Source organism: Dama dama, chromosome 29 (genome assembly GCF_033118175.1).
Source record: "Dama dama isolate Ldn47 chromosome 29, ASM3311817v1, whole genome shotgun sequence".
In the NCBI taxonomy this organism is placed as follows: domain Eukaryota; kingdom Metazoa; phylum Chordata; class Mammalia; order Artiodactyla; family Cervidae; genus Dama; species Dama dama.
The window spans coordinates 33935703-33956394 of record NC_083709.1 but is presented as its reverse complement, the minus strand read 5'-3'; the positions used below and the strand labels follow the sequence as shown (position 1 = coordinate 33956394).

The following is a 20692-nucleotide window of genomic DNA, read 5'->3' as shown; positions in this document are numbered from 1 at the left end:
TTCTGGATATATATCCTGGAGTGTAGAATTGCTGGATCATATGGTAGTTCTATTTTTAGTTTTCTGAGAAACTCCATACTGTTTTCCACAGTGGTGCCATCAATTTACATTTCCACCAACAGTGTATGAGGGTTTGCTTTTCTCCACCTCCTCGCTGACATTTGTTATTTTTGTCCTTTTTGATGATAGCCATTCTGAAAGGTATGAGATGATGACTCATTGTGGTTTTGATTTGTATATCTCTAATGATTAATGGTATTGAGCATCTTTTTATGTTCTTATTGGCCCTCTGAATGTCCTCTTTGGGGAAATGTTTGAGGAAAGATTTTTAAAATGAGGGAGACCTGAGTATACTGGTTACTAGCTAATAGAATTTTCCAGAGAACACTGAAAGAGCTCTATCCCAGGCGTTAGATAGGAGGAGGGTCATACTCACTGTAACACATGGTCAGGAATAAATGACAGCAGAAAGAGTCATAGATTTTATAGTGAGATAATGTAGTTCTCACTTAATGATATTCATTTTCTCTGCAACATAAAGTACTACCATTCAGGGGTGAGGGAGAGAACATGGAGGGAGAACATTTAAACACTGAAAATAACTGTGAAAACATGAGTAAAGGAAAGTTCAGATTCCAGAAATGTAGTGTGATTACTGGTCAGGGATAAAGGTGTAAGTTAAGCGGTTTTGATTCACCTAGTTACGTAACTCCATCGCCCCTCCCACCCTCACCCCCACAACAACTTGCATTCAGCCACACTGCTGCAGATCCAGAGAAAGCAGACAATGTATTGCTCCAGAGCTAGGTTATACTAGATGAGTTTGACAAAAAAGACAAAAGGGCATAAAAATTGAGAGTGTTGACAAGAAAATAATTAAAATGGACATGGAATCAATGTTAGATAAAGACGTGAAGATAGGAGGGTGTATATAGAATGTAAAAGGGTGAATGGATTGCAGATTACCCCTCACAAAAGGCTTGGTAGGAAGAACTTAAGCATACCAGATAGACAGGAATAACAGTCAGAGAGTAATTTGTAAATTAGAGATTTGGGAGGCAAAGCTGTTTATAGTGCTACCAAGAAAAGTCCAGGGAGTATGAAACTATGTATAGAAGTTGGTGATTGAGGTGGAGTAGACCATAAATTATTGAAAGTTAAGGAATTAAAAACTCTTTGAAATGTTGGATGGTTGGTGTTATGGGTGTTGAAGAATGATGATGGGAGGAGTTGGAGAGAAGACTTTGAATTAAGTGCCCTGCTCTTCAGTGGATGAAGGAGTGTTTCTAAAGTCAACAGCTGTCTACAGTTAATCGAGAAATGGATTAAATAATAGCCAGAAGAGCAGAAGTTTCTAGAAGATGATAACATAAGTAATTGTCTGGTAGCATTGCAGAGGAAAGATCTGACCCTTCCTGCTTAAGAGTATGTAGAGTATCAGAAATTTTCTACTTGAGATCTGTAGGGCTAGAGACTCCTTATAGGAAATTCAGATTTCAGTGAAAAGGTTAATGGTATAAGTTAAGGGTTTTCATGGTTGAATTAGGCAGAAGGGACTATGGTCCCTTTATATATGTATGTATATAAAGATAAAATAATATATATAGAAGTTTAAAAATAATACATCTAGTTCTGCTTTGAAATTTGAATTTAATTCTAATTTTATTTTCTTCAGGATTTTTAAAAAGTCGAGATCGTGCCTATACAAAATTCTACACCCTTTTATCCAAAACACAGATTTTTATTCGTTTCATTGAAGAATGTAGTTTTGTAAGTGATAAAGATACTGGATTGGCTTTTTTTGATGACTGCATAGAAAAGGTAAAAGTTTGTCCTGTAAACCAGTATTAAAGAAAAGCTTTAATAATTTGTTTATCTTTATAATCATTATTGTTTTATTAGCCCAAATGATATGAGGAAAGCATTAAAGTTCTGGTGTTTGTGTGTGTGTGTTTGTGTACATGCGTACACATGCAAATGTTCAGTGCTACGCTTAATATAAGAATTGTTTTCCTTTGTGGCATCTAATACTACCAAACATAGCTGATTTTTCCCTTTGAACCTCACTTTCGTTTGTATTAAGTACTAAGAACATCACTGAAACTCCTGAATCTTTTTTTTTTCACATGACTAAGATAAGATTCAGTAGTTCATTAAAAAATGTTTAGTTTTGGGAATTCCCTGGTGGTCCAGTGATTAGGACACCTCACTTTCACTGCCAAGGGCGCAGGTTTAGTCACTGTTCAGGGAACTAAGATTCCACAAGCCACACAGGGCAGCTATAAAGAAAACCCCAAAAAACAAACCAAAAAAAAAAGGTTAGTTTTGTGTGTAATGGAAATCCTGTGGGTTTTGTTTGTGTCTTTCCAGATACTTTTGCTAATATATTTCTTTTTTTTTTTTTTCATTTATTTTTATTAGTTGGAGGCTAATTATTTTACAATATTGTAGTGGTTATTGCCGTACATTGACATGAATCATTGTCCTGATGGAAACTATTTGGAAATATGTTAAAGCTTTACTCACTCATAAAAAGTTTAAGTTGACTTTTAAAACTTTATTTTTGGCTGTGATGAAGGGCAGCATGAGGCATTCATGCTACATGCAGGCTTTTTCTGGGTGCTGAGCGCAGGGGCCACTCTAGTTGCGGTGTGAGGGCTTCTCTTTGCAGTGGCTTCTTGTGTTTCGGAGTATGGACTCGAGGGTGCGAGGGGTTCCATACTTAAAGTACTCAGGCTCAGTAGTTGTGGCGCATGGGCTTAGTTGCCCCACGGCATGTGGAACCTTCCCAGACCAGGGATCAAACCCGTGTTCTGTGCATTGACAGGCAGATTCTTAACCACTGGACCACCATGGTAGTCCTGAGTTGATTTCTGACGGTGATAACTCACATATTTTTTCTCATTTTTTGTAGAGCTCTTATTTTTGCTAGGTGGGTTGTAGGATTTATTGTTTATGCAAACTATATTTATAAAATTAGAGATTGTATCAAAAAAAGATAGAATATTATGACATTGTAATTTTATAGGCTCCTAATGATTTGTGTATCTTAGAAGACTTGCATAATTTTCTCCCATTACATCAGTGTTATCTGAAACTCTAGGAATACGATTTAAACTTTTCAACATTTTTGTTTACTTAAATATTGATAGTCCAATATCATTCAGTTAGAGAAGCTGGGATATTGTCAATCACCACTCCAGTATGCTTGTCTGGAAAATTCCATGGACTGAAGAGCCTTCAGACTGCAGTCCATGAGGTCGCAAAGAGTTGGACGTGACTGAGCAACTAAGCACAGATATTATCAATCATTAATGCAGGAGTTTGTTAATAATGAAATTTTTGGTTTGAGAAACCAGGTTCTTGTGATTGCCCATCTTTTCCTTCTAAAGAGGGATATATGAACAAACTAGTCAAGATGAATTGTTTTCTATCCTAATAGTCAAAAGAGAAGTATTATACAAGTATGGGGTCCACCAAATACATTGTGAAGTGTTTCATATCTACCTGGTATTAAAAAAGGATGATTTTTTAAATTTGAATTTAAGGTAATCTCTATTAAATTCACAGTAGACATTTTCACTGAGAATTCTCTTTTTTCCCTAGTTGTTTCCTGATAAAGGCACAGAGAAAACAGATAAGGTATATTTTTTTCTTAAATACAAGTTTCAGCATTTTAGAATCAGGTCTTGTTTATATGCAAATTAACTGAAGAAAATACTTATTTTTAGGTTGACTTTGATTCAGCAGAAGATACCAAATTGATAGAGCTAGATGATTCACAGAAAAGTGAGCACACTGTATTCATAATGCCACCCGAGCCACCTCCTGATGACGGAAAGGATCTGTCACCAAAGTACAGGTACCAGGAATGATTCTGAAGTTGTTTGGGTACAATTTTAATAGTTTGATCTTTTGCAACTATTAGTAGATATATCTATATTGATCATTTGTAAAGGTCATTTTCAAAATGTATTCTGTGAACTGGTGGAGATGGATATCCTATGGAGATACCACCAGGGATTGTAATTTAAGAACCGGACAGCCCTGTTTGAAGGGAAGCCAGATGCCGATCACTATTAACCTAAACATTTACCACATTTTAATCTTTAAAATTTTCATTTCTGAAGAAGAAAAGTATTTGTGAGGATCCCCTCCCTTTGGGGTGTTTTGTTGTCAGTGAAAAACTGAAATTCTTACGCATTAGTAAGCTGTCACTTAAAAGTAGAGGGCCAGGAATCACTCTTTACTAAAATAAACTTAGAGAATTTGGATGGGAATCTTTTAAGAAATTAAAAAGCTTGTTTATTATTATGATCATGGTAATACTTAATACATTCAGAAAACCACACAAAAATACTTAGCACATAATTTTAGCACCAATACTTAATGTTTGTTAACAATCGTATGTATATCTTTTTGTCTTTTTTGTACATAGATTTGAATTTACTTAAAACAAATATTAGTTCATCTTGCCCATATTTGTTGTGATGTGTGTTTACCTTTAATGGTCTGAACGTTTTTCCATGCCAATAAATACTTTTGTGCCATATCATTTTGAATAACTACATTGCATGCCTTTGAACTAGTTTCCTGTGGAATTTATTTGTAGTTCTCTGCTATCTATATCTTTGTGTGTACACACAGTTATTTTCTTAGGCTGTATTCATAAAAGAATTTCTAGGGCAATGGGAATATAAAAGAACTGTTTTCTAAAAATAAAATTAATATATAATCTCACTAGGACTACATAAGAATGAAGAATGTATACCTGAGATGAGTGATTTAACTAAGTACTGTTTTGATTGCATGTCAATTATAGAAGGAGAGTTCTTTTTTTATTTTGGCTTTAATCATTATACATTGGAATGCAGGTATTGACAAATAAGTAAATCAGGTATTGACAGATAAGTAAATCAAATAGGAAAGGTAATATATTTCAGAAGAAAATTGGCCAAAGGAAATAAGTAGGCAGTTTCTGAGAAGAAATGCTAATAGTCAATAATATGAAAGTATGTTAAGCTTTTCTAGTATTTAAAAAAATGCAGATCAAATGATGAGTAGAAGCATTTTTATTCTATCAGTTTGAGGATAGGCTTTCCTACTAGAGTGTATTTTGGAGAGTATATGAGTATAACCTCTCTGGAAATAATTTGACAGTGATTATAATAATTTTTATTTTCTTGATAGACATTTACCATAGAAAACTCTTATAGGGTCTTATTCTAAGAAATTAAGCGAAATATTCACAAAGATAGATGTACAAAGATACTTAATTGCAAAAGTTGAGAAATAATCCACAAATGTCCAACAGTAAAGAATTTGTTAAATTATGTCATGTCCCTAATATAAAAATGTTATGGCATTTTTCCTTTTATATGAATACAAGGTATTTTTATAAAGAAAAATAAAATTGCACAGTATATATACTAAATGTTTTAATATAAATTATCATTGAATACATGTGTTCTGTTGAAAGAGTTATTAATTCTTTAGTCAAAATATCAGGGTTTTCTGTGTTCTAGGAATTGGTTGAAAATAACATATAGGATGGGGAGGAGCCAAAGTTTCCATGTAGATAGTCTGCTTATCTTATTAATTACATCATCTTACCTATTTGAAAAAGAAATGTGTATACAAGGATTTTGGAGAATAATGTTGGTTACATTTGAGGTTTAGAAATATGCACCTAAATTCTGAAATAATATGAAGAGTTAATGTATTTTAAATCAGCAGTTCTATTTTTGCTTTTTATTTTAGTTACAAATACTTTCCAAGACTGGACCTTAAGCTTTTTGACAGACCACAGGAGTTGAAACTTTGTTTTAGTAGACACCCTACTGGGAGTAGCATTACAAACAGTCCAGCTCTCATGGCTAAGAGAACTAAACAGGTCAGATATTCTTTATCTAATTTAAAATGTAAACTATGTATATGTGATATGTAGCTCATAGTTTAGACTTATCACCCACAGAAATTATTTGAAGATCCACTATGGTTGTTAATGAATTAAAATTAATTTCTTGCAACCCTACTTGTAATTTGAGGGTGAAGGTTTTGAATGCTTATGTTTATGTTCTAAGAGAAACTTGGCAACTAAATACAGTTTTAGAAAACTGTATTGAAATATAATTCACATGCCACACAATTCACTCATTTAAGTACACTCTCTGGCTTTCAGTACATTCAAGGGTTGTGCAGCTACCACCACAGCCAATTATAGAACATTTTCATCACCCTAAAGAGAAAGCCCACACCCCTAAGCTGTTAACCCCCCTAGTTCCTCCATCTTTCATAGCCCCAGGCAATCATTAATCTGTTTTCTGTCTCTATAGTTTTGCCTATTCTGGGCATTTCATAAAAATGGAATTGTACAGTTTGTGGTCTTTTGTGACTGGCTTCTTTCACTTAGCATAATGTTTTTAAGGTTCATCAGTGTTGCAGAATGTATCAGTATTTCACATATTTTTATTGCTGAATAATATTCCATTGTGTGGAATATTTTATCCATTCATGTACATGTGGTTGGTTCTTACTTTTTGGCTGTTATGCATAGTAGTCCTGTAAACATTTGTTTACAAATGTTTATGTGGTTATGTTTTCATTTCTTTGGGTATATGCCTAAGTAGAATTGCTGTGTCATATAGTTACACTGTGTTTAACCTTCTGAGAAATTGTCAGACTATTTTCCAAAGTGGGCATACCATTTAAAATTCCTACCAGCAGTGGGAATTTCACCACATTCTTGTTATCGTCTGTCTTTTTGGGTTTAGCCATCTAGTGCATATGAAGTGGTATCTCATTGTGATTTTACTTTTTCATCATGGTTAGTATAAATATATTTTATACTGAATATTACATTATAAAAGGAGTTAACTTAGGACAACCTAGACGTCTTGCTTTAATACTGTATTTGATTTAGGTATAAAGAGTTAAACTATGGTTAGGTGCGAGTTAAATCAAACATCCTTTATATATATATATATACACATGTATATACTGATATTTGGGGTATCTCCAAAACATGGACAATTTCAGAATGAAATTCTTAGTTCAGGTTTTATCAGTTCGAGTACAGTCCCTCAAATCCTAGAGGTAACTTGAGGTGGTCTGTAATCTCATATAGTACACAGTTCTCTCAGTGTGTCTGAGGGGAATTTTTTTTAACATTATATACTTTTATCAGCTTAATAAAAGGCAAGTTTTTTAAAATGGGAGAATTTTGGTACTAAGTCTCTAGATTGCATTTGCCCGAGAATCTTTCCAGGCACATCTCTTGGAAGCTCATAACAATATGTTCAGTTAGAACACATCCAGCAGAGGGATCTGTAGTGCAGGGCTGACAGTGTCAGTCTGACGTGTGGAGGGCTCTGTAGTTTCTGAATGTCTGTAGAGTTCGATAAAGCTCAGCAGTTTTGATGCCTTTTCTTTCTTCCACCTAAATCAGAATGAAAATCAGAAGTAGAAAATATACCTATCAAATTATTAGGTGGGGACATCTGTGATCTTTCTCAGAATATGTTGCCTGCAGAGGAGTAGGTGATTTGAAAGAAGCTGTGACGAAATTAACACAGAAGGTAGGATAGAAATCTTGGGAAATAACTCAGAGCACTCAGAACATCTTAAACTTTTTAGTTGGGAGAAGAGTGAGAAGGCTCTAACTTTTCAAGAATGATATTATAGAACTCATAAGCTATGAATGACTAAATCACTTTCATTCATCACACATTTGAGTGCCATATATGTGAAGAGCACTTAATTACCTATTATATTATTATAACATGAATGATGTCCACTTTTAAGGAATTTCTTGTCTCTTAGGAGACACATGCTTGCCAAAAAAAATAGTTAAAAATACAGTATAAAGTGCTCCTATAAAAAGAACCATGTGGCACTAAGTAGGAAGCCATTCACAAAAGCAAAAATATGAAATGCTTGATTGCAGAGTCACATTTTACATTAAATTATTCTCTCCCTTTTACTTTTCACTTTTCCTGTCATCCTAATAAATTTTAATGAATGTCATAATTTTTTATTTATTCTCTTTCTAGGAGATAAAAACAGCTCATAAGTTGGCGAAGAGATGTTACACAAATCCACCACAATGGGCCAAGTGTCTCTTCAGTCATTGTTACAGTTTATGGTTTATTTGTCTCCCTGCCTATGTTAGAGTTTCTCATCCTAAGGTCAGAGCACTTCAACAGGCATATGATGTGCTTATTAAGATGAGGAAAACAGATGTGGATCCTCTAGATGAGGCAAGTATAACACTGAGTTGTTACTAAGATAAATTCTATTTGTATTTTTAAGAAAATTTAGGTTTCAGTTGCTTTCAGTAACCTCAGGTATTTTCATTAAACTGTTACCCTGTTTCATAGAGCTAATACCTATTGTTTATTTTTAAATACATTTATTTAAAAGTTATTGCTTTGAAAAAATAAAAGTTATTGCTTTGAAATTCAGCGAGGATTGACTTACTTGGACCAGATTACCCTTGATAGATAGAAAAAATAGTGATTTAATTTTATTCTTGAGATAACTTTACTAAGAAGCAAATAGGCTTTTAGTAAGTGGCTTCCCACTTAGGACCTGTGTCATAGGTGGATTACATAACCTATCTGTGATTCAGATATTATGTATCTGAAGCTGGAGATCTGAGTTGCTCAGCCTTGGCACTGTTGACATTTTAGCCCACATAATTATTTATTGTGAGGTCCTTTCCTGTACATCTAGAATGTTTAGCAGTATCCTTGCCTCCACCCACTAGATGCCAGTAGCTCCATGTAATGAGGAATGTCTGCAGGATAATGATATTTAGTTCCTTTCCTCAAATGGTTAATTTGATAGTTAAATCTGTTAATGTACATGTGTCTAGACGAGTGCCTGATAGTAAGTGCTCACTGAACAATGTGCTGAGTCTCTTCAGGCTCAGAATCATCCTCAGAGATAGGCAGTGGTATTATCCGACAGACAGCTGAAGAAACTGAGTTACTGATTTAGTTCTCCTCTTTGCTGTGTTTCCCTTTAAAAATTATTTTTGTGTTAAAATAACTGTAAATGATATTAGAACCAGATTAGAATTTAAAATATAGTTGGAATAAAAATTCAGAGTAATGGGTATTTGGGAAGAAGGAGACAGCACAAGATTTGAAGAGAAATATAATTGAAGAGGAGCACATGATAGGCTAATTTTTATGTTTAACTAATTTTTTCCTCTTTTAAAATAAAAAAGATCTGAAACTAGTACAGCATGTACCTTATTAAGGTTTAATAATGCTTGTAACCACACTAAACTTGTTTTTCTCGAAGTATTATATGTATGTTATAAAAAACTTTTCAAACATAGAGTTACAGAACAAATACTAACATATCCATTCTCACATTTGATTACATATTCTCTCATCTGATGTTTATAAAACTGTTCGGAAATTAAAAGTGTTTGATCAGTATTAGTGTTTTGTACCTCATATGTTTTAATGTTATAAAAATTTATTCTGAGTTAGTTTTTGTATCTAAGATATATTTTAGGATATATTTCAGCTATGTGACAGCATATCATATTTTTAAAGTGCTGTAAAATATGCTCCATGAGAGAGCTAGTATTAATTGTTACTACACTGTAAAGTCAAAGCACATTACTTGGTTAAGTTTCTTTGGTAAGTTCACAAGACAAATTTCCTGAAAAGTTGTTTCCTCTGTATGTATGTATTAAGGTTCTACGGTACTTACAAGTGATTACATTTCTTGTTTTCTAACATGCAGCGGATACGACTAGTAAGCTAAAAAATGTTTTTATATTATTTTCCCAATAAACATTCTGATAGGAGGCTTAACATTTGGAGGTTAATTTGTTGTATTCCTATTTCTAACAAGTTATACTGACAGATTTGTAGTCACCTGAAATAATTATATCTTTCCAACTGGAAGAAAGAAGTGTTTGTTTTAAAACTTTAAGGATGTATATTTGCTTGGCATATTTGATGCATTTTATTTATTGATTACACATAGGGTTGCACATTAAAATTTTCACAGTATTTTTATGTAGTCATTTCCTTTGGTATTCCCAGCAACTCTTTGAGGCAATTATATATTATAATGTTACATTTTACAAAGAAAGAAAATTTGAAATTTAGATGAATGACACATATATAAGGCCACCTAGCAAGTAAGTGGTTTTGATTTTTAGGTTTATACTCCATTAGAAACCACTGTCTCATTCATATGCTTAATGTTTGTTTTAATTTGACAGCTTTGTGATCTATATGTTATGTTTGTAAAACTTGTAATAATGTAGATTTTTAAATAAAACTCATAGAAACCCAGAAATAGCATATGCCATGTAGGCTAAATTCAAGTTAAAATGCATAACATGTTTTGCTTTTAATACCATTTATTGAATTTTTAATGGAAATGAAATGTTTGTGTCAAGCTCTTTCTTACATGCTGGTCTGATTTTGAAGGTTCAAGATAGCTTAACTCAAATACCAGCCTAGGTACTTTGGCAAGGTTATCTGGAAAACCAGGCTCAGATGGACCCCTCTTCCTCCATATGAGTCTCAGACCCCTCCATGTGATACTTGGGCTTTTCCTGTGATAACGTAGCACTCCAAGAGCATGTGTTTCAAGAGAGAGAAGTAGAAACTGACCTTTCTTAAGGCTTAAACCAGGAAACTGGTACAGTTGTCACTTCAGGCAAATCCTGTTGGTCATGCAATCTCAGAGGCTTTCCCCCTTAAGGTGAAGGGACAGAGCCCTCTCAATGGGAGGAGTAGTAAAGAGTTTGTGGCCATCTTTCATCTACCGTAGATATCCAAAAGGTATCATGTTGTAGGCAACAACATACTACAATTAAAAAATTATATCCCTCACATTTTTACTGTTTCTTTAGTTTGGTGTCTGCCTCTTATACAAGTGAGCCTGGAAGTTTGAAGGAATACTTTGTCGACTTCAGAATAAATTGTTGAGAATGGTTTTGGAAAATCCAGATTAATCCCAATTTGACACAGAAAGTGATTTATTTCTTCATGACTCAGAATCTTAGAGTCGAATAGAACTTGAAGATATTTTAGTAAAACTTGAACGTAAAACCTGAGATGTTGGAAGTCTGTAACATATGGGACCTTGTCTGTGCTTGAACTGGCTCTATTAGAAAGTGTATTTTATGCTGAGTTCAGTTCCACCTCCTTATGGCTTTTTGCAGAAGTCGTCAGTGAAGTGACAACACTTCAGATATTTGAAGAACTCTCTTGTGCCACCTTGTTCTTAATCATGGCATACATCTTTTATATAGTAAGAGTTTTCTTTAACTTAGTCATTTGTGAAGTTGCTCTGATAATTTCTGCACTCTTCTGCTTCTGAATTAAATTCTTCATTTCTAGCTGTACATCTCTTTCCCTCCTTCATCTCTTGAGTTAAATATCCTTTCTCAATTCTTTTTTCTCTTCCCTTTTAAGAGGCCACAAGTTAGCTTTATGGTACTGTTCACAGTTGTTAAACAACTCTGTTATAAATAGAGACATTTTACAAATCCCAAGAAGAGTAGCTTTTTCTTTATATTTTCTTATTCCCAAATTAAGCTATAGTAGTTTTTGGCTGCTGTGTTCACTGCTCTTGCAAGCTGGCTAGCCTCTTTGCCAGGGATCCTTACAATTACTGTCTCATTCTTCATGGTTTCTACTGTTGTCTTCCAAATGTGAGATTCTAAACTTTAGGAGTTGCCAGTTGAATGATTGTCCTCTTATGATCAATTCTACCCCTCTTCACTAAGCACATATTCTCAGAAAAGCCTTTGCTAATAGTATTACAGTGTTTTTTTACTTTCTTCTTTTTTAAGACATAGGTTTATAGAATTCTTTTTGTTATGTAGGCATCCTAGAGATGCTGCTTTTAATTCCTTTAGCATAAAATATAAAACATGATTTGGGAGAGAACCATTTTAATCATGTGCAATTTTAAAAATGAATTCCTCCTCAAATTATGGAAAATAATAATAATTGGTCTCTTTGTATAAATTTAGTTACTGAAACCAATGGTATGTGTGCCCATAGGTCTTATATGGAAAAGTTAATAGTGCTGGTACTTCCATTGATGAATAGGTTTTTAGAATAGTTTACCAAGACTCTCAAACCAGAACGAAGGACAAAAGAGTAATGACTATTGCTTGATAACTTTGACAGGAATTGAGTGAAGTCATTTAAAGTCATTTACAAGTCACAGACTAATGCTCTGATGTTATTTTTTGTTAGGTGTGCTATCGAGTAGTGATGCAACTTTGTGGACTTTGGGGTCATCCTGTTTTAGCAGTGAGAGTTTTATTTGAAATGAAAACTGCTAAAATAAAGCCAAATGCTATTACTTATGGCTATTATAATAAGGTAAGTAGGATTGACATTAGGCAGTATATGCTGTTTATTAAGACTGATAAATTTCTATACATTTTATTATTTAGAAAACTTAGAGGTTTGGCAGTAGTATTCTTTTTGTATATATTATATGTGTGTGCATTTAAAAATTCAAATATTCCTAATAATCATTATTTTAATCATTATTTTACCTTTAGGTAGTTTTGGAGAGCCCGTGGCCTAGCAGTACCCGCAGTGGTATCTTCTTGTGGACGAAGGTACGGAATGTGGTACGTGGCTTGGCACAGTTTAGGCAGCCGCTTAAAAATACCGTGCAAAAGTCACAGGTCTCCTCAATATCAGGTAATACATGTGATTGGAAAGATAACTTTCTTGCTGAACCATAAATTTTATAGGCATATGAATTTTTAATTATATGAGGCAGAAAACAGAGGTAAAATTCTAGTTGATATTTTCATATACTACTAAAGATAGAGGTTGCCTTGGCCCAAAATTATTTTCTTCTCTCACAGATTTAGAAAGTATTCTGCAAGTTTAAAAGAACTGTGAGTCACTCATGTTTAGTTTCAGAGATTACCAGTGAATGAGTTACTGAATTGCTGTTGTGCTTATCTTCAGCTCCCCAGAATGCCACAGGCGGAAGTGATGGGGACACGGTGAGCCACGGTAGCGTGGATAGTTCTAATGATGCTAACAGTGGGGAGCACACAGTCTTCGTCAGAGATTTAATCAGGCTTGATTCCACTGACAATCACTCTAGCACAGGTACTAAAATCTGGATTCACTAACCCTTCACTTAACTCTCATGTTAAGTCTTCCATTTTGTAAAAAAGCTTTTACCTTCCTCTTTCAAGTTTGTGCAGTACGATTACCTTAAAAATACCATGTATAAATAAGGGGAGAAAGTACACCTCTGACTGCAGATCATGTCTCTTTATTTCCTGCAGTATAAAATTAACTTTGAATTGCTCTACAAAAGTCTCTCAATGGTACTTTGTGTTTGTTCATCATTAATTTGTGCAAGTATATGATATAATTGTTAGGAATTATATAATAGGTCTTTTGTTTTAAGTATTGTGAGCTGAGAAAGTTGATGCTAGTAATAGAAATTGCAAGTCCTTTTTTCATTAAGTGGATAATAGTCATTAAATATTTGAATTATGAATATTAAAAAGGAACGAAAAGAAGTCACACACCGTGAGAAAAAAGTATTCTTTGCTTGGTCACTACCTTAAATGACACTTTAAAATCTGCAAAACTGCTGAAGTTTTGTAGTTTTACATACAAAGCCATGGGCATTCAAAGCTCTATCCTCTGAAGTTAGAAATAAGCTTAATTAAAGTAGCATATTTTGCATGTGTGTTGCACATCCTTCTTGTGTTTTTTCTTTTTGTTGTTAACTGTTAGTATCTCAAGCTTTCCTTTATAAAGAACTCTGAGTCTGAATCCCTGTGCTGCATCTGATGAACTCGTCTCGGTGACTGAAGTTTCCTTTTCTCTGCTCTCTGTTGCTCTGCTTGATGCTCTGTGCTGTTTCTGGGTGCTGCGTTTGTCCTTGGCTGTTATGGTGTGGGGTGCAGACAGACTTGTATGACGTGAAGCTATGGATACACGTGTGCATTAATTCTGCCCTTGAATGTTAACCACTTCAGGTAATTTCCCGTTTATTAGGTTAAACTTTGCTGACATGCATGGGTGGGGGAGAGGCCTTTTGTTTTAAGTACCTTTACAAGTAGAAAGCAATTTTAGTTTTCTTGGCTTTTTCTCCTGTATAATCATATATGTACTACTGAAAATGCCCCGGTAACTTTATGATTAATTTGCAAAGCATATTTGTTATCTTATTTGAAAATATGCTATGCCTGTCTACAGTTCTTATTTTGAGGGTGATTTGTAGCATCACTGTGTCAAATAGTTTTATGGGCATTAAAGATTTCAGTAGGTTTTGGTTGCTGAAACTGATCTGCTGATTCTTGTGCTGGAAACTACCCCCATGATTACAGAAGCAGGTATAAGTTGGTGAAAGTCAACATAAAACTATAAGTTAGAATCCTGTTTGTAAATTAAATTTCTTTCACCATGTAGGAATTTTCATGAGACTTTAATTTGAAAACCACCTTATTTTATTTCCTCATATATTTTTTCCTTGTACTTACAGAATAAACTGATTTCATTTGTGAAAAACCAAGAAAATAATTTGTGGTATGAAACCATTTCACCACTTAGAATAATAATTATTATTTATAGTAAGCACTCTCCTTCTCCCCCTAGATTTTTAAGTTGGTCTCCTTTAAGGGGAAAAAAAAGATCTAATACTGGGAAACTGCATGAAGATTGTGTATTCCCCAATTGGGGAAGAAACTTCAGGTCGCTTTTTCATATATTTCTTTTCAGTTACATTTCAAATGACTGAAGCTCTAGTATTGAAGTTACTGTGATTATGTCTCTGTACAGAGTTTCTGGTGATGTCATCTGATACTTTTGGAAACCTCCAGCCCAGATGCTTAAGTTACTCTTTTCATGAAGGATTATCTCATAGAATCTTTCCATTTGGTACCTGATACTGAGTCAGTTAGCTTATTAAAGGCATATCTGAGTTTAATCAGTTTACTCAGTTCCCAGTCCAGTGTCCGTTTCGTGGCACCATCATGTTTTACCAGACTTTCTGAGGGGCCAATAAAAAAATGACTGAACGTAGTCATTCTTAATAGCGTATTTTTTATAAAATTTTTTTAAAAAATTGAAGTACAGTAGACTTACAATATTGTGTTAATTTCAGATGTGATTTAGTTATATATATATATATATATATATATGTATGTATATATTCTTTTTGAGATTCTTTTCCCTTATAGGTTATTAAAAAAATACTGAGTATTGTTCCCTGTGCTATACAGTGGGTCCTTGTTGGTGATCTAAATAGCAAGTTTTTAAAGTTTGATTCTTTTGTTTTTGGCAAACCCATAGTTTCAATGGTACTTTAAAGAGCAACAGAAAGTGAAAAAAATAAAAAATAAAAAGTGGTAGACAGTGGAAGTCACTGTATTTTTCATTTTATGTGTTTTTCATTGGCATCCTTAATAATGTTTCCCTAGTAACTTGCCTTTATTTCCTGAAATTTATTTTATTTCCTTAAAATGATGGAACATTAAAGGCAAAGTAGACTTTTAAAAAACTATTTTGAAATCATTTTAAGCTTGTTAAATGTTTCAAGAGTACTACAAAGAACTCTTGAATAACTTTTATCTAGCTTCATTCACTTTTAGGTTAACACCTGTATCATTTTCTTTCTGTATGCATGCACACATTTTCTCCCTAAATTATGTGAGAGCAGATTGCATACATCTTGCCCTCTTACCTCTTAATACTACAGTAGCGTTTGCTCTTACATGACTGCAGTAGAGTTTACTAATTCAGGGAAACATTTATCTACCACTTTAATGTATGGTTGTTATTCCAGTGTTGTCAGTTGTAATGTCCTTTGTGGTATTTAACTCCTTCTCTTTAGTCACCCTTAACCAGCATAGTTGCTCACCTTTTCTTTGTCTTTCATGACATCGACCTTTTTGAAGAGTAAGTCATTTTGTTTGTTTGACAAATTTGAGTTTGTCTGATGTTTCCCTGTGATTAAATTAGATTATGCATTCATGGCTTTTCTACCAAAATGCTGTTATAGGCTTCTGAGATGGTCACATCTCAGAGGCCACAGTTTTGTCTGTTCCTTGTTGGTGGTGTTGATTTTGGTCACTTGGTGTCAGTGTTTGGTTTCTGTTAGTTACTACTAGCCCTCCTGCAGATAATAAGCCACTTGTGAAGAGATACTCTGAGACTATGCAATAATACCTGCTTTTTCATCACACTTTCCCTTTTAAGTTTAGCATCCATTGATGATTCTTGCCTGGACCAGTCTTTACTCCTGTGATGGTTGTAAGGTGGTGAATGTCCTTTAGAAATGTCCTCTTGTGTTTTTGAGCACTTGCTTTCTTACATTACAAAGTGTTCCTGGCTCATTCTTGTACCTTCCCCTGCCTGAGCTCTGGAATCAGCCATTTCTTCAAGGATCTCAGCTTCCTTTTAATGGGCGATAGATTTTAGAAACCAAGATCTGGGCCCTAGATATGCTTACTCCCTCCAGGGTGGTGGTCTAGACTGTTTCAGCAGAGCTGGAAAAAATTTTTATGTTATTTTAGAAATACTTCTAATTCCAACTCAGTTACACAAGTTTTTCTTTGCCTTTCTGCATGTCATTTTTTTTTCTTTTGTAAAAAATCTCTCTCTTCTTCCACAGTCAGAATCTTGGTTCCCAACATCATCACATTTACTCAGTCGCTCAGTCTTCCAGTACACATAATACACTTTCAACACTGCTACACACATTTCCCTGTGAGGAACAAACTGAAGGAGTTCAGAATTTGGCTACTATCCCTCAGGCTTAGGGTGTATATTCAAAATAATGTATTAAAAGTTACTTGGATTAGTCCTGTCCCATCCTTTAAGTGTGGTTATGTTACTCATAAACAATTGATTTCTTTTGTTTCTGTGTACATTCAGTTTTAGTTACATCCCCATCCTTGGTTTTGCTGATTTAATTTTTGAATATATAGAAATTACTACATTTCAAAAAATAAAAAAGCAATATGATAATCGTAGTTAGATAAATTTCCTCTCTATCCCTTCCATCCTATTTTCCCACACCTGTTGGTGACCAGTTTTGTTGTTTTATGGTTTATTATTCTTGCATTTCTTTTTGCAGAAATAAGCAGGTGTATGTTTTATTTCTACTTCTGTCTTAACACAAAAGGTAGCATTTTATAAATACACTCCAAAATAAACTTTCAAAGCATCCAAATCTACTAATTTATACATGAGGAAATTAAGATTCATTGCTTTCAAGTATGTAATGGTTTTTAGTTTTGAAATTCCTTTCTACTGTTCTTTGCTTCTTATCTTTGTTATAAAATGTTTTCTGCGCTTTGTGAGCTGTTGTCTCTTCTTTCTTTTTAGAAGTTGAATTGCATAAGTTGGTGGAATTTTCTTTTGACATTTTATAGCTGGACTGTAAATATATGAAAACATATGTCAGTCTTTATTCTTTTTTAACAGGTGGTCAGTCTGACCAAGGCTATGGGTCTAAGGATGAACTTTTAAAGGATGATGCAGAAATTCATGTGCCTGAAGAACAAATATCAGGAGACTTAATAACTAAAACAGAAGGTTAAGTACTGATATTTGCTTAGCTTTACTTAGTGAGTTACCTCTATTATTTAAAAGTCTTATTTGATAATTTTGGTGATAATGTTCAGAAATGTAAAGTCTGGGCTTTATAAGATATTATATACTGTCATCTGTGGGTTTCTCAGGTGGTGCTAGTGGTAAAGAACCTGCCTGCCAATGCAGGAGACCAACAGAGGCACATTCGATCCCTGGGTCAGGAAGATCCCCTGGGAGAAGGGCATGGCAACCCACTCCAGTATTCTTGCCTGGAGAATTGCATGGACAGAGGACCCTGGTGGGCTACAGTCCATAGGGTTGCACTGAGTTGGACATGACTGCCATATATGATAGATTTTTGGTAATCTCTGAATTTAAGAATTTAAGAGATTTTTAGAGACTCTGTAGGTCAACCCTCAATTTTGTAGGAAAGTGCAACCCATTATGGTATTCATTTGCCAATGTAAAGTAACTATTTTGTGATAGAACCGGGACTAAACTTTGAGTCATCAAACTTGTATTCCAGCGTACCTTTTATTTTAAAATGCTCTTTCACTAGAAGTCCTTTGGATATCTAAGTTGACATTTTTCATTTGTAAGTTCCAATATAGTCTGTGTAGTTTTTCTTCTTTTAGGGTACTCACTGAGATAGAAATGTTTTCTAGTAATCACTTGAAGAAAATACGGAGAAATATTTGGCTTTATGACAACACAATGTTGTTCTTGTCCTCTTACACAAAAGTTCCCTTTCTTTAATGATGTCACTTATTTTATGCTCCAGAATTATACAGAAGCAAGCCACTCTCCTGCTTGAGATGTGATGAGGAATGTGACGAAAGGCCAGTCTTAATTGATTCACTCAGGAATGCTCAAGTTAGAATTATGAATGCTAAAATAAAGCATTTATTTCAGTCAATACTGGCAGCATTTATGGCATAAAATAAATCAGAATAAATCAGTAATAAAATAATCATGTATTCATCTCCACATAGAAAAAAAAAAAGTCCATAAGATATGTTTAAAAGTACTGTTTCTGTTCAGTACTGGCAAAAATAAGAATGATAACGTCCAAATATTTTTTCCCAGAGGTGTGCAATGTCTCTGCTGTTGTGGCCAAACATTCTCAACCTACTGCAGAGCCCCAGAGTCCCGCTGAACCTCCTGCATGGGGTGGCAGTATTGTGAAAGTTCCATCTGGTATATTTGATGTCAATGGCAGAAAAAGTAGCACTGGTAAGTCTTTACATTTAAATGATTAAATATTTTTTTTTTACTTATTATTTTTTGGCTGCACTGGGTCTTTGTTGCTGCATGCAGACTTTCTCTAGTTGTGGCGAGCTGGACACGACTCTCTAGTTGTGCATAGGCTTCTTATTGTTGTAGCTTCTCTTGTTGCTAAGAACAGGCTCTAGGACGTGGGCCTCAGTAGTTGCAGCTCCTGGGCTCTAAAGTGTGGGCTCAATAGTTGCAGTGCATGGACTTAGTTGCTCCTCGGCATGTGGGATCTTCCCGGACCATGCATTGAACCCGTGTCTCCTGCCTTACAAGGCAGATTCTTAACCACTGGACCACCAGGGAAGTCCAACACTTTTGTTATTAAGTGTTTAAAACATACTTCTGTAGGTCCATGTGTGTCTTTAGTGACATTATAAATTGCTAACTTAATTGTAATGAACATGCTCAAGAATCAAAAGTAATAAGCTGAATTCTGTAAATGGGCTAAAGAGGAAATTAAAATCGTTATTTAAAAATACTTTATTTTTAAAAAGAAGAGTATTAAGTGTGTTTAGATGTTATTTGGAAAGCCTTTTTTAAAAAATAAGACTGCATTCATGTATTCTGTAATTTTAAAAATTTTAATTCATTTATGGCTGCATTGGGTCTTCATTGCTGTGTGCAGCCTTTCTCTAGTTGCGGTGAGCCGAAGCTACTCTTGTGATGTGTGGGCATCTTCTTGTAGCGGCTTCTCTTGTTGCAGAGCACAGACTCTACTGCTTATAACCTTTCAAAACGGGCTCAGTAGTGGTGCATGAATTTGGTTGCTCTGCAGCATATGGGATCTTCTCGGACCAGAGATCGAACCTGTCTCTCCTGCTTTGACAGGTGGATTCTTAACCCTGGACTACTGGGGAAGTCCTGGAATACTTTTCTTATTGTCGTGTCTGTTCTGAGTTCTGTCCACCTTTCTTACGGTTGATAATGAGAGAGGAACTGTAGGATGGGCCTCATACTCATCCTGAACAGAGAGGCAATTATGTGGTCAAATTCCAAAGGGCTTGTGCATAGCAAGGTAATTCCTATACCTGAAAGGAAATGGAAGAAAAAGATTCATATCACTTAGATTCTACACAAAAGTGCCAGCGGGTCTTTAATTTTTGCCCAATCATTATAGGTACCCTGAGCGACTTCTTATTTATGATTAAGTTGTTCAGTCACAATGTTAGTTGCTTAGTTGTGTCAGACTCTTTGCAATCACATGGACTGTAGCCCACCAGGCTCCTCTGTCCCTGGAATTCTCCAGGCAAGAGGACTGGAGTTGGTTGCCACTCCCTTCTCCAGGGTATCAGTATTTGTAATGAGTAACTCTATTGCGTGTAACTCAAATAAATTGGAGTTTACTACTGTCGATTATGTTGTAGCCCTCCCAAATACCCTTAAGGCAAACATTTAAGTGTATGATTTTAAAAGACAATGAGATTGGCCTGTGTTATTTGCGCTTTGTTCATAGCAGCTACAGTTCACGTCCCTAAAGTCAGTTGTCTTATCTTTTTTTTTTTTTTTCGGGTTTTATGCTTTTATTACCACAAACAAAATGTGCACATGAGCTGTCTTATCTTTAAGTGTATCTGTTTGTGACTTCATAGACATTAATTTGCTTAGCTTTTTAACATGGAAATATTTCTTATTCCTAAAGTTTTTTGGTTTTTATTTTTTTTTTGGATACCAATTTCCATTATTTTGCAGGGGGTGAGGGGTTTTGTTCAATAGGTGGAACTAAATGTTTTTTTGAAAGAGTAATATATATATTCTTAATCCTATTTTCCCAACGTATTGATAGCAGATTAAAAAGAAAAAAGGAGGGCAAGAGTTTTCTTCATCAAATGTTAAGAATCTTCTCA

The 20692-nt window shown here is 34.5% G+C and overlaps 1 protein-coding gene across 3 annotated transcripts in view; it reads left to right on the top strand.

Annotated features, from left to right (window-relative positions):
• DENND4C (DENN domain containing 4C) overlaps window positions 1-20692 on the top strand; it is a 111373-nt gene that overhangs the window by 55803 nt on the left and 34878 nt on the right. For 2 of the 3 annotated variants that reach the window (XM_061132123.1, XM_061132122.1), the window contains exons 13-22: window positions 1676-1821; window positions 3607-3642; window positions 3732-3862; window positions 5761-5893; window positions 8052-8258; window positions 12246-12374; window positions 12560-12704; window positions 12981-13127; window positions 17466-17576; window positions 18660-18806. In XM_061132123.1, the coding sequence (XP_060988106.1) occupies window positions 1676-1821; window positions 3607-3642; window positions 3732-3862; window positions 5761-5893; window positions 8052-8258; window positions 12246-12374; window positions 12560-12704; window positions 12981-13127; window positions 17466-17576; window positions 18660-18806 (1332 nt within the window). The remainder of the gene's footprint in view (window positions 1-1675; window positions 1822-3606; window positions 3643-3731; window positions 3863-5760; window positions 5894-8051; window positions 8259-12245; window positions 12375-12559; window positions 12705-12980; window positions 13128-17465; window positions 17577-18659; window positions 18807-20692) is intronic. The other variant, XM_061132124.1, reaches the window with a different exon arrangement.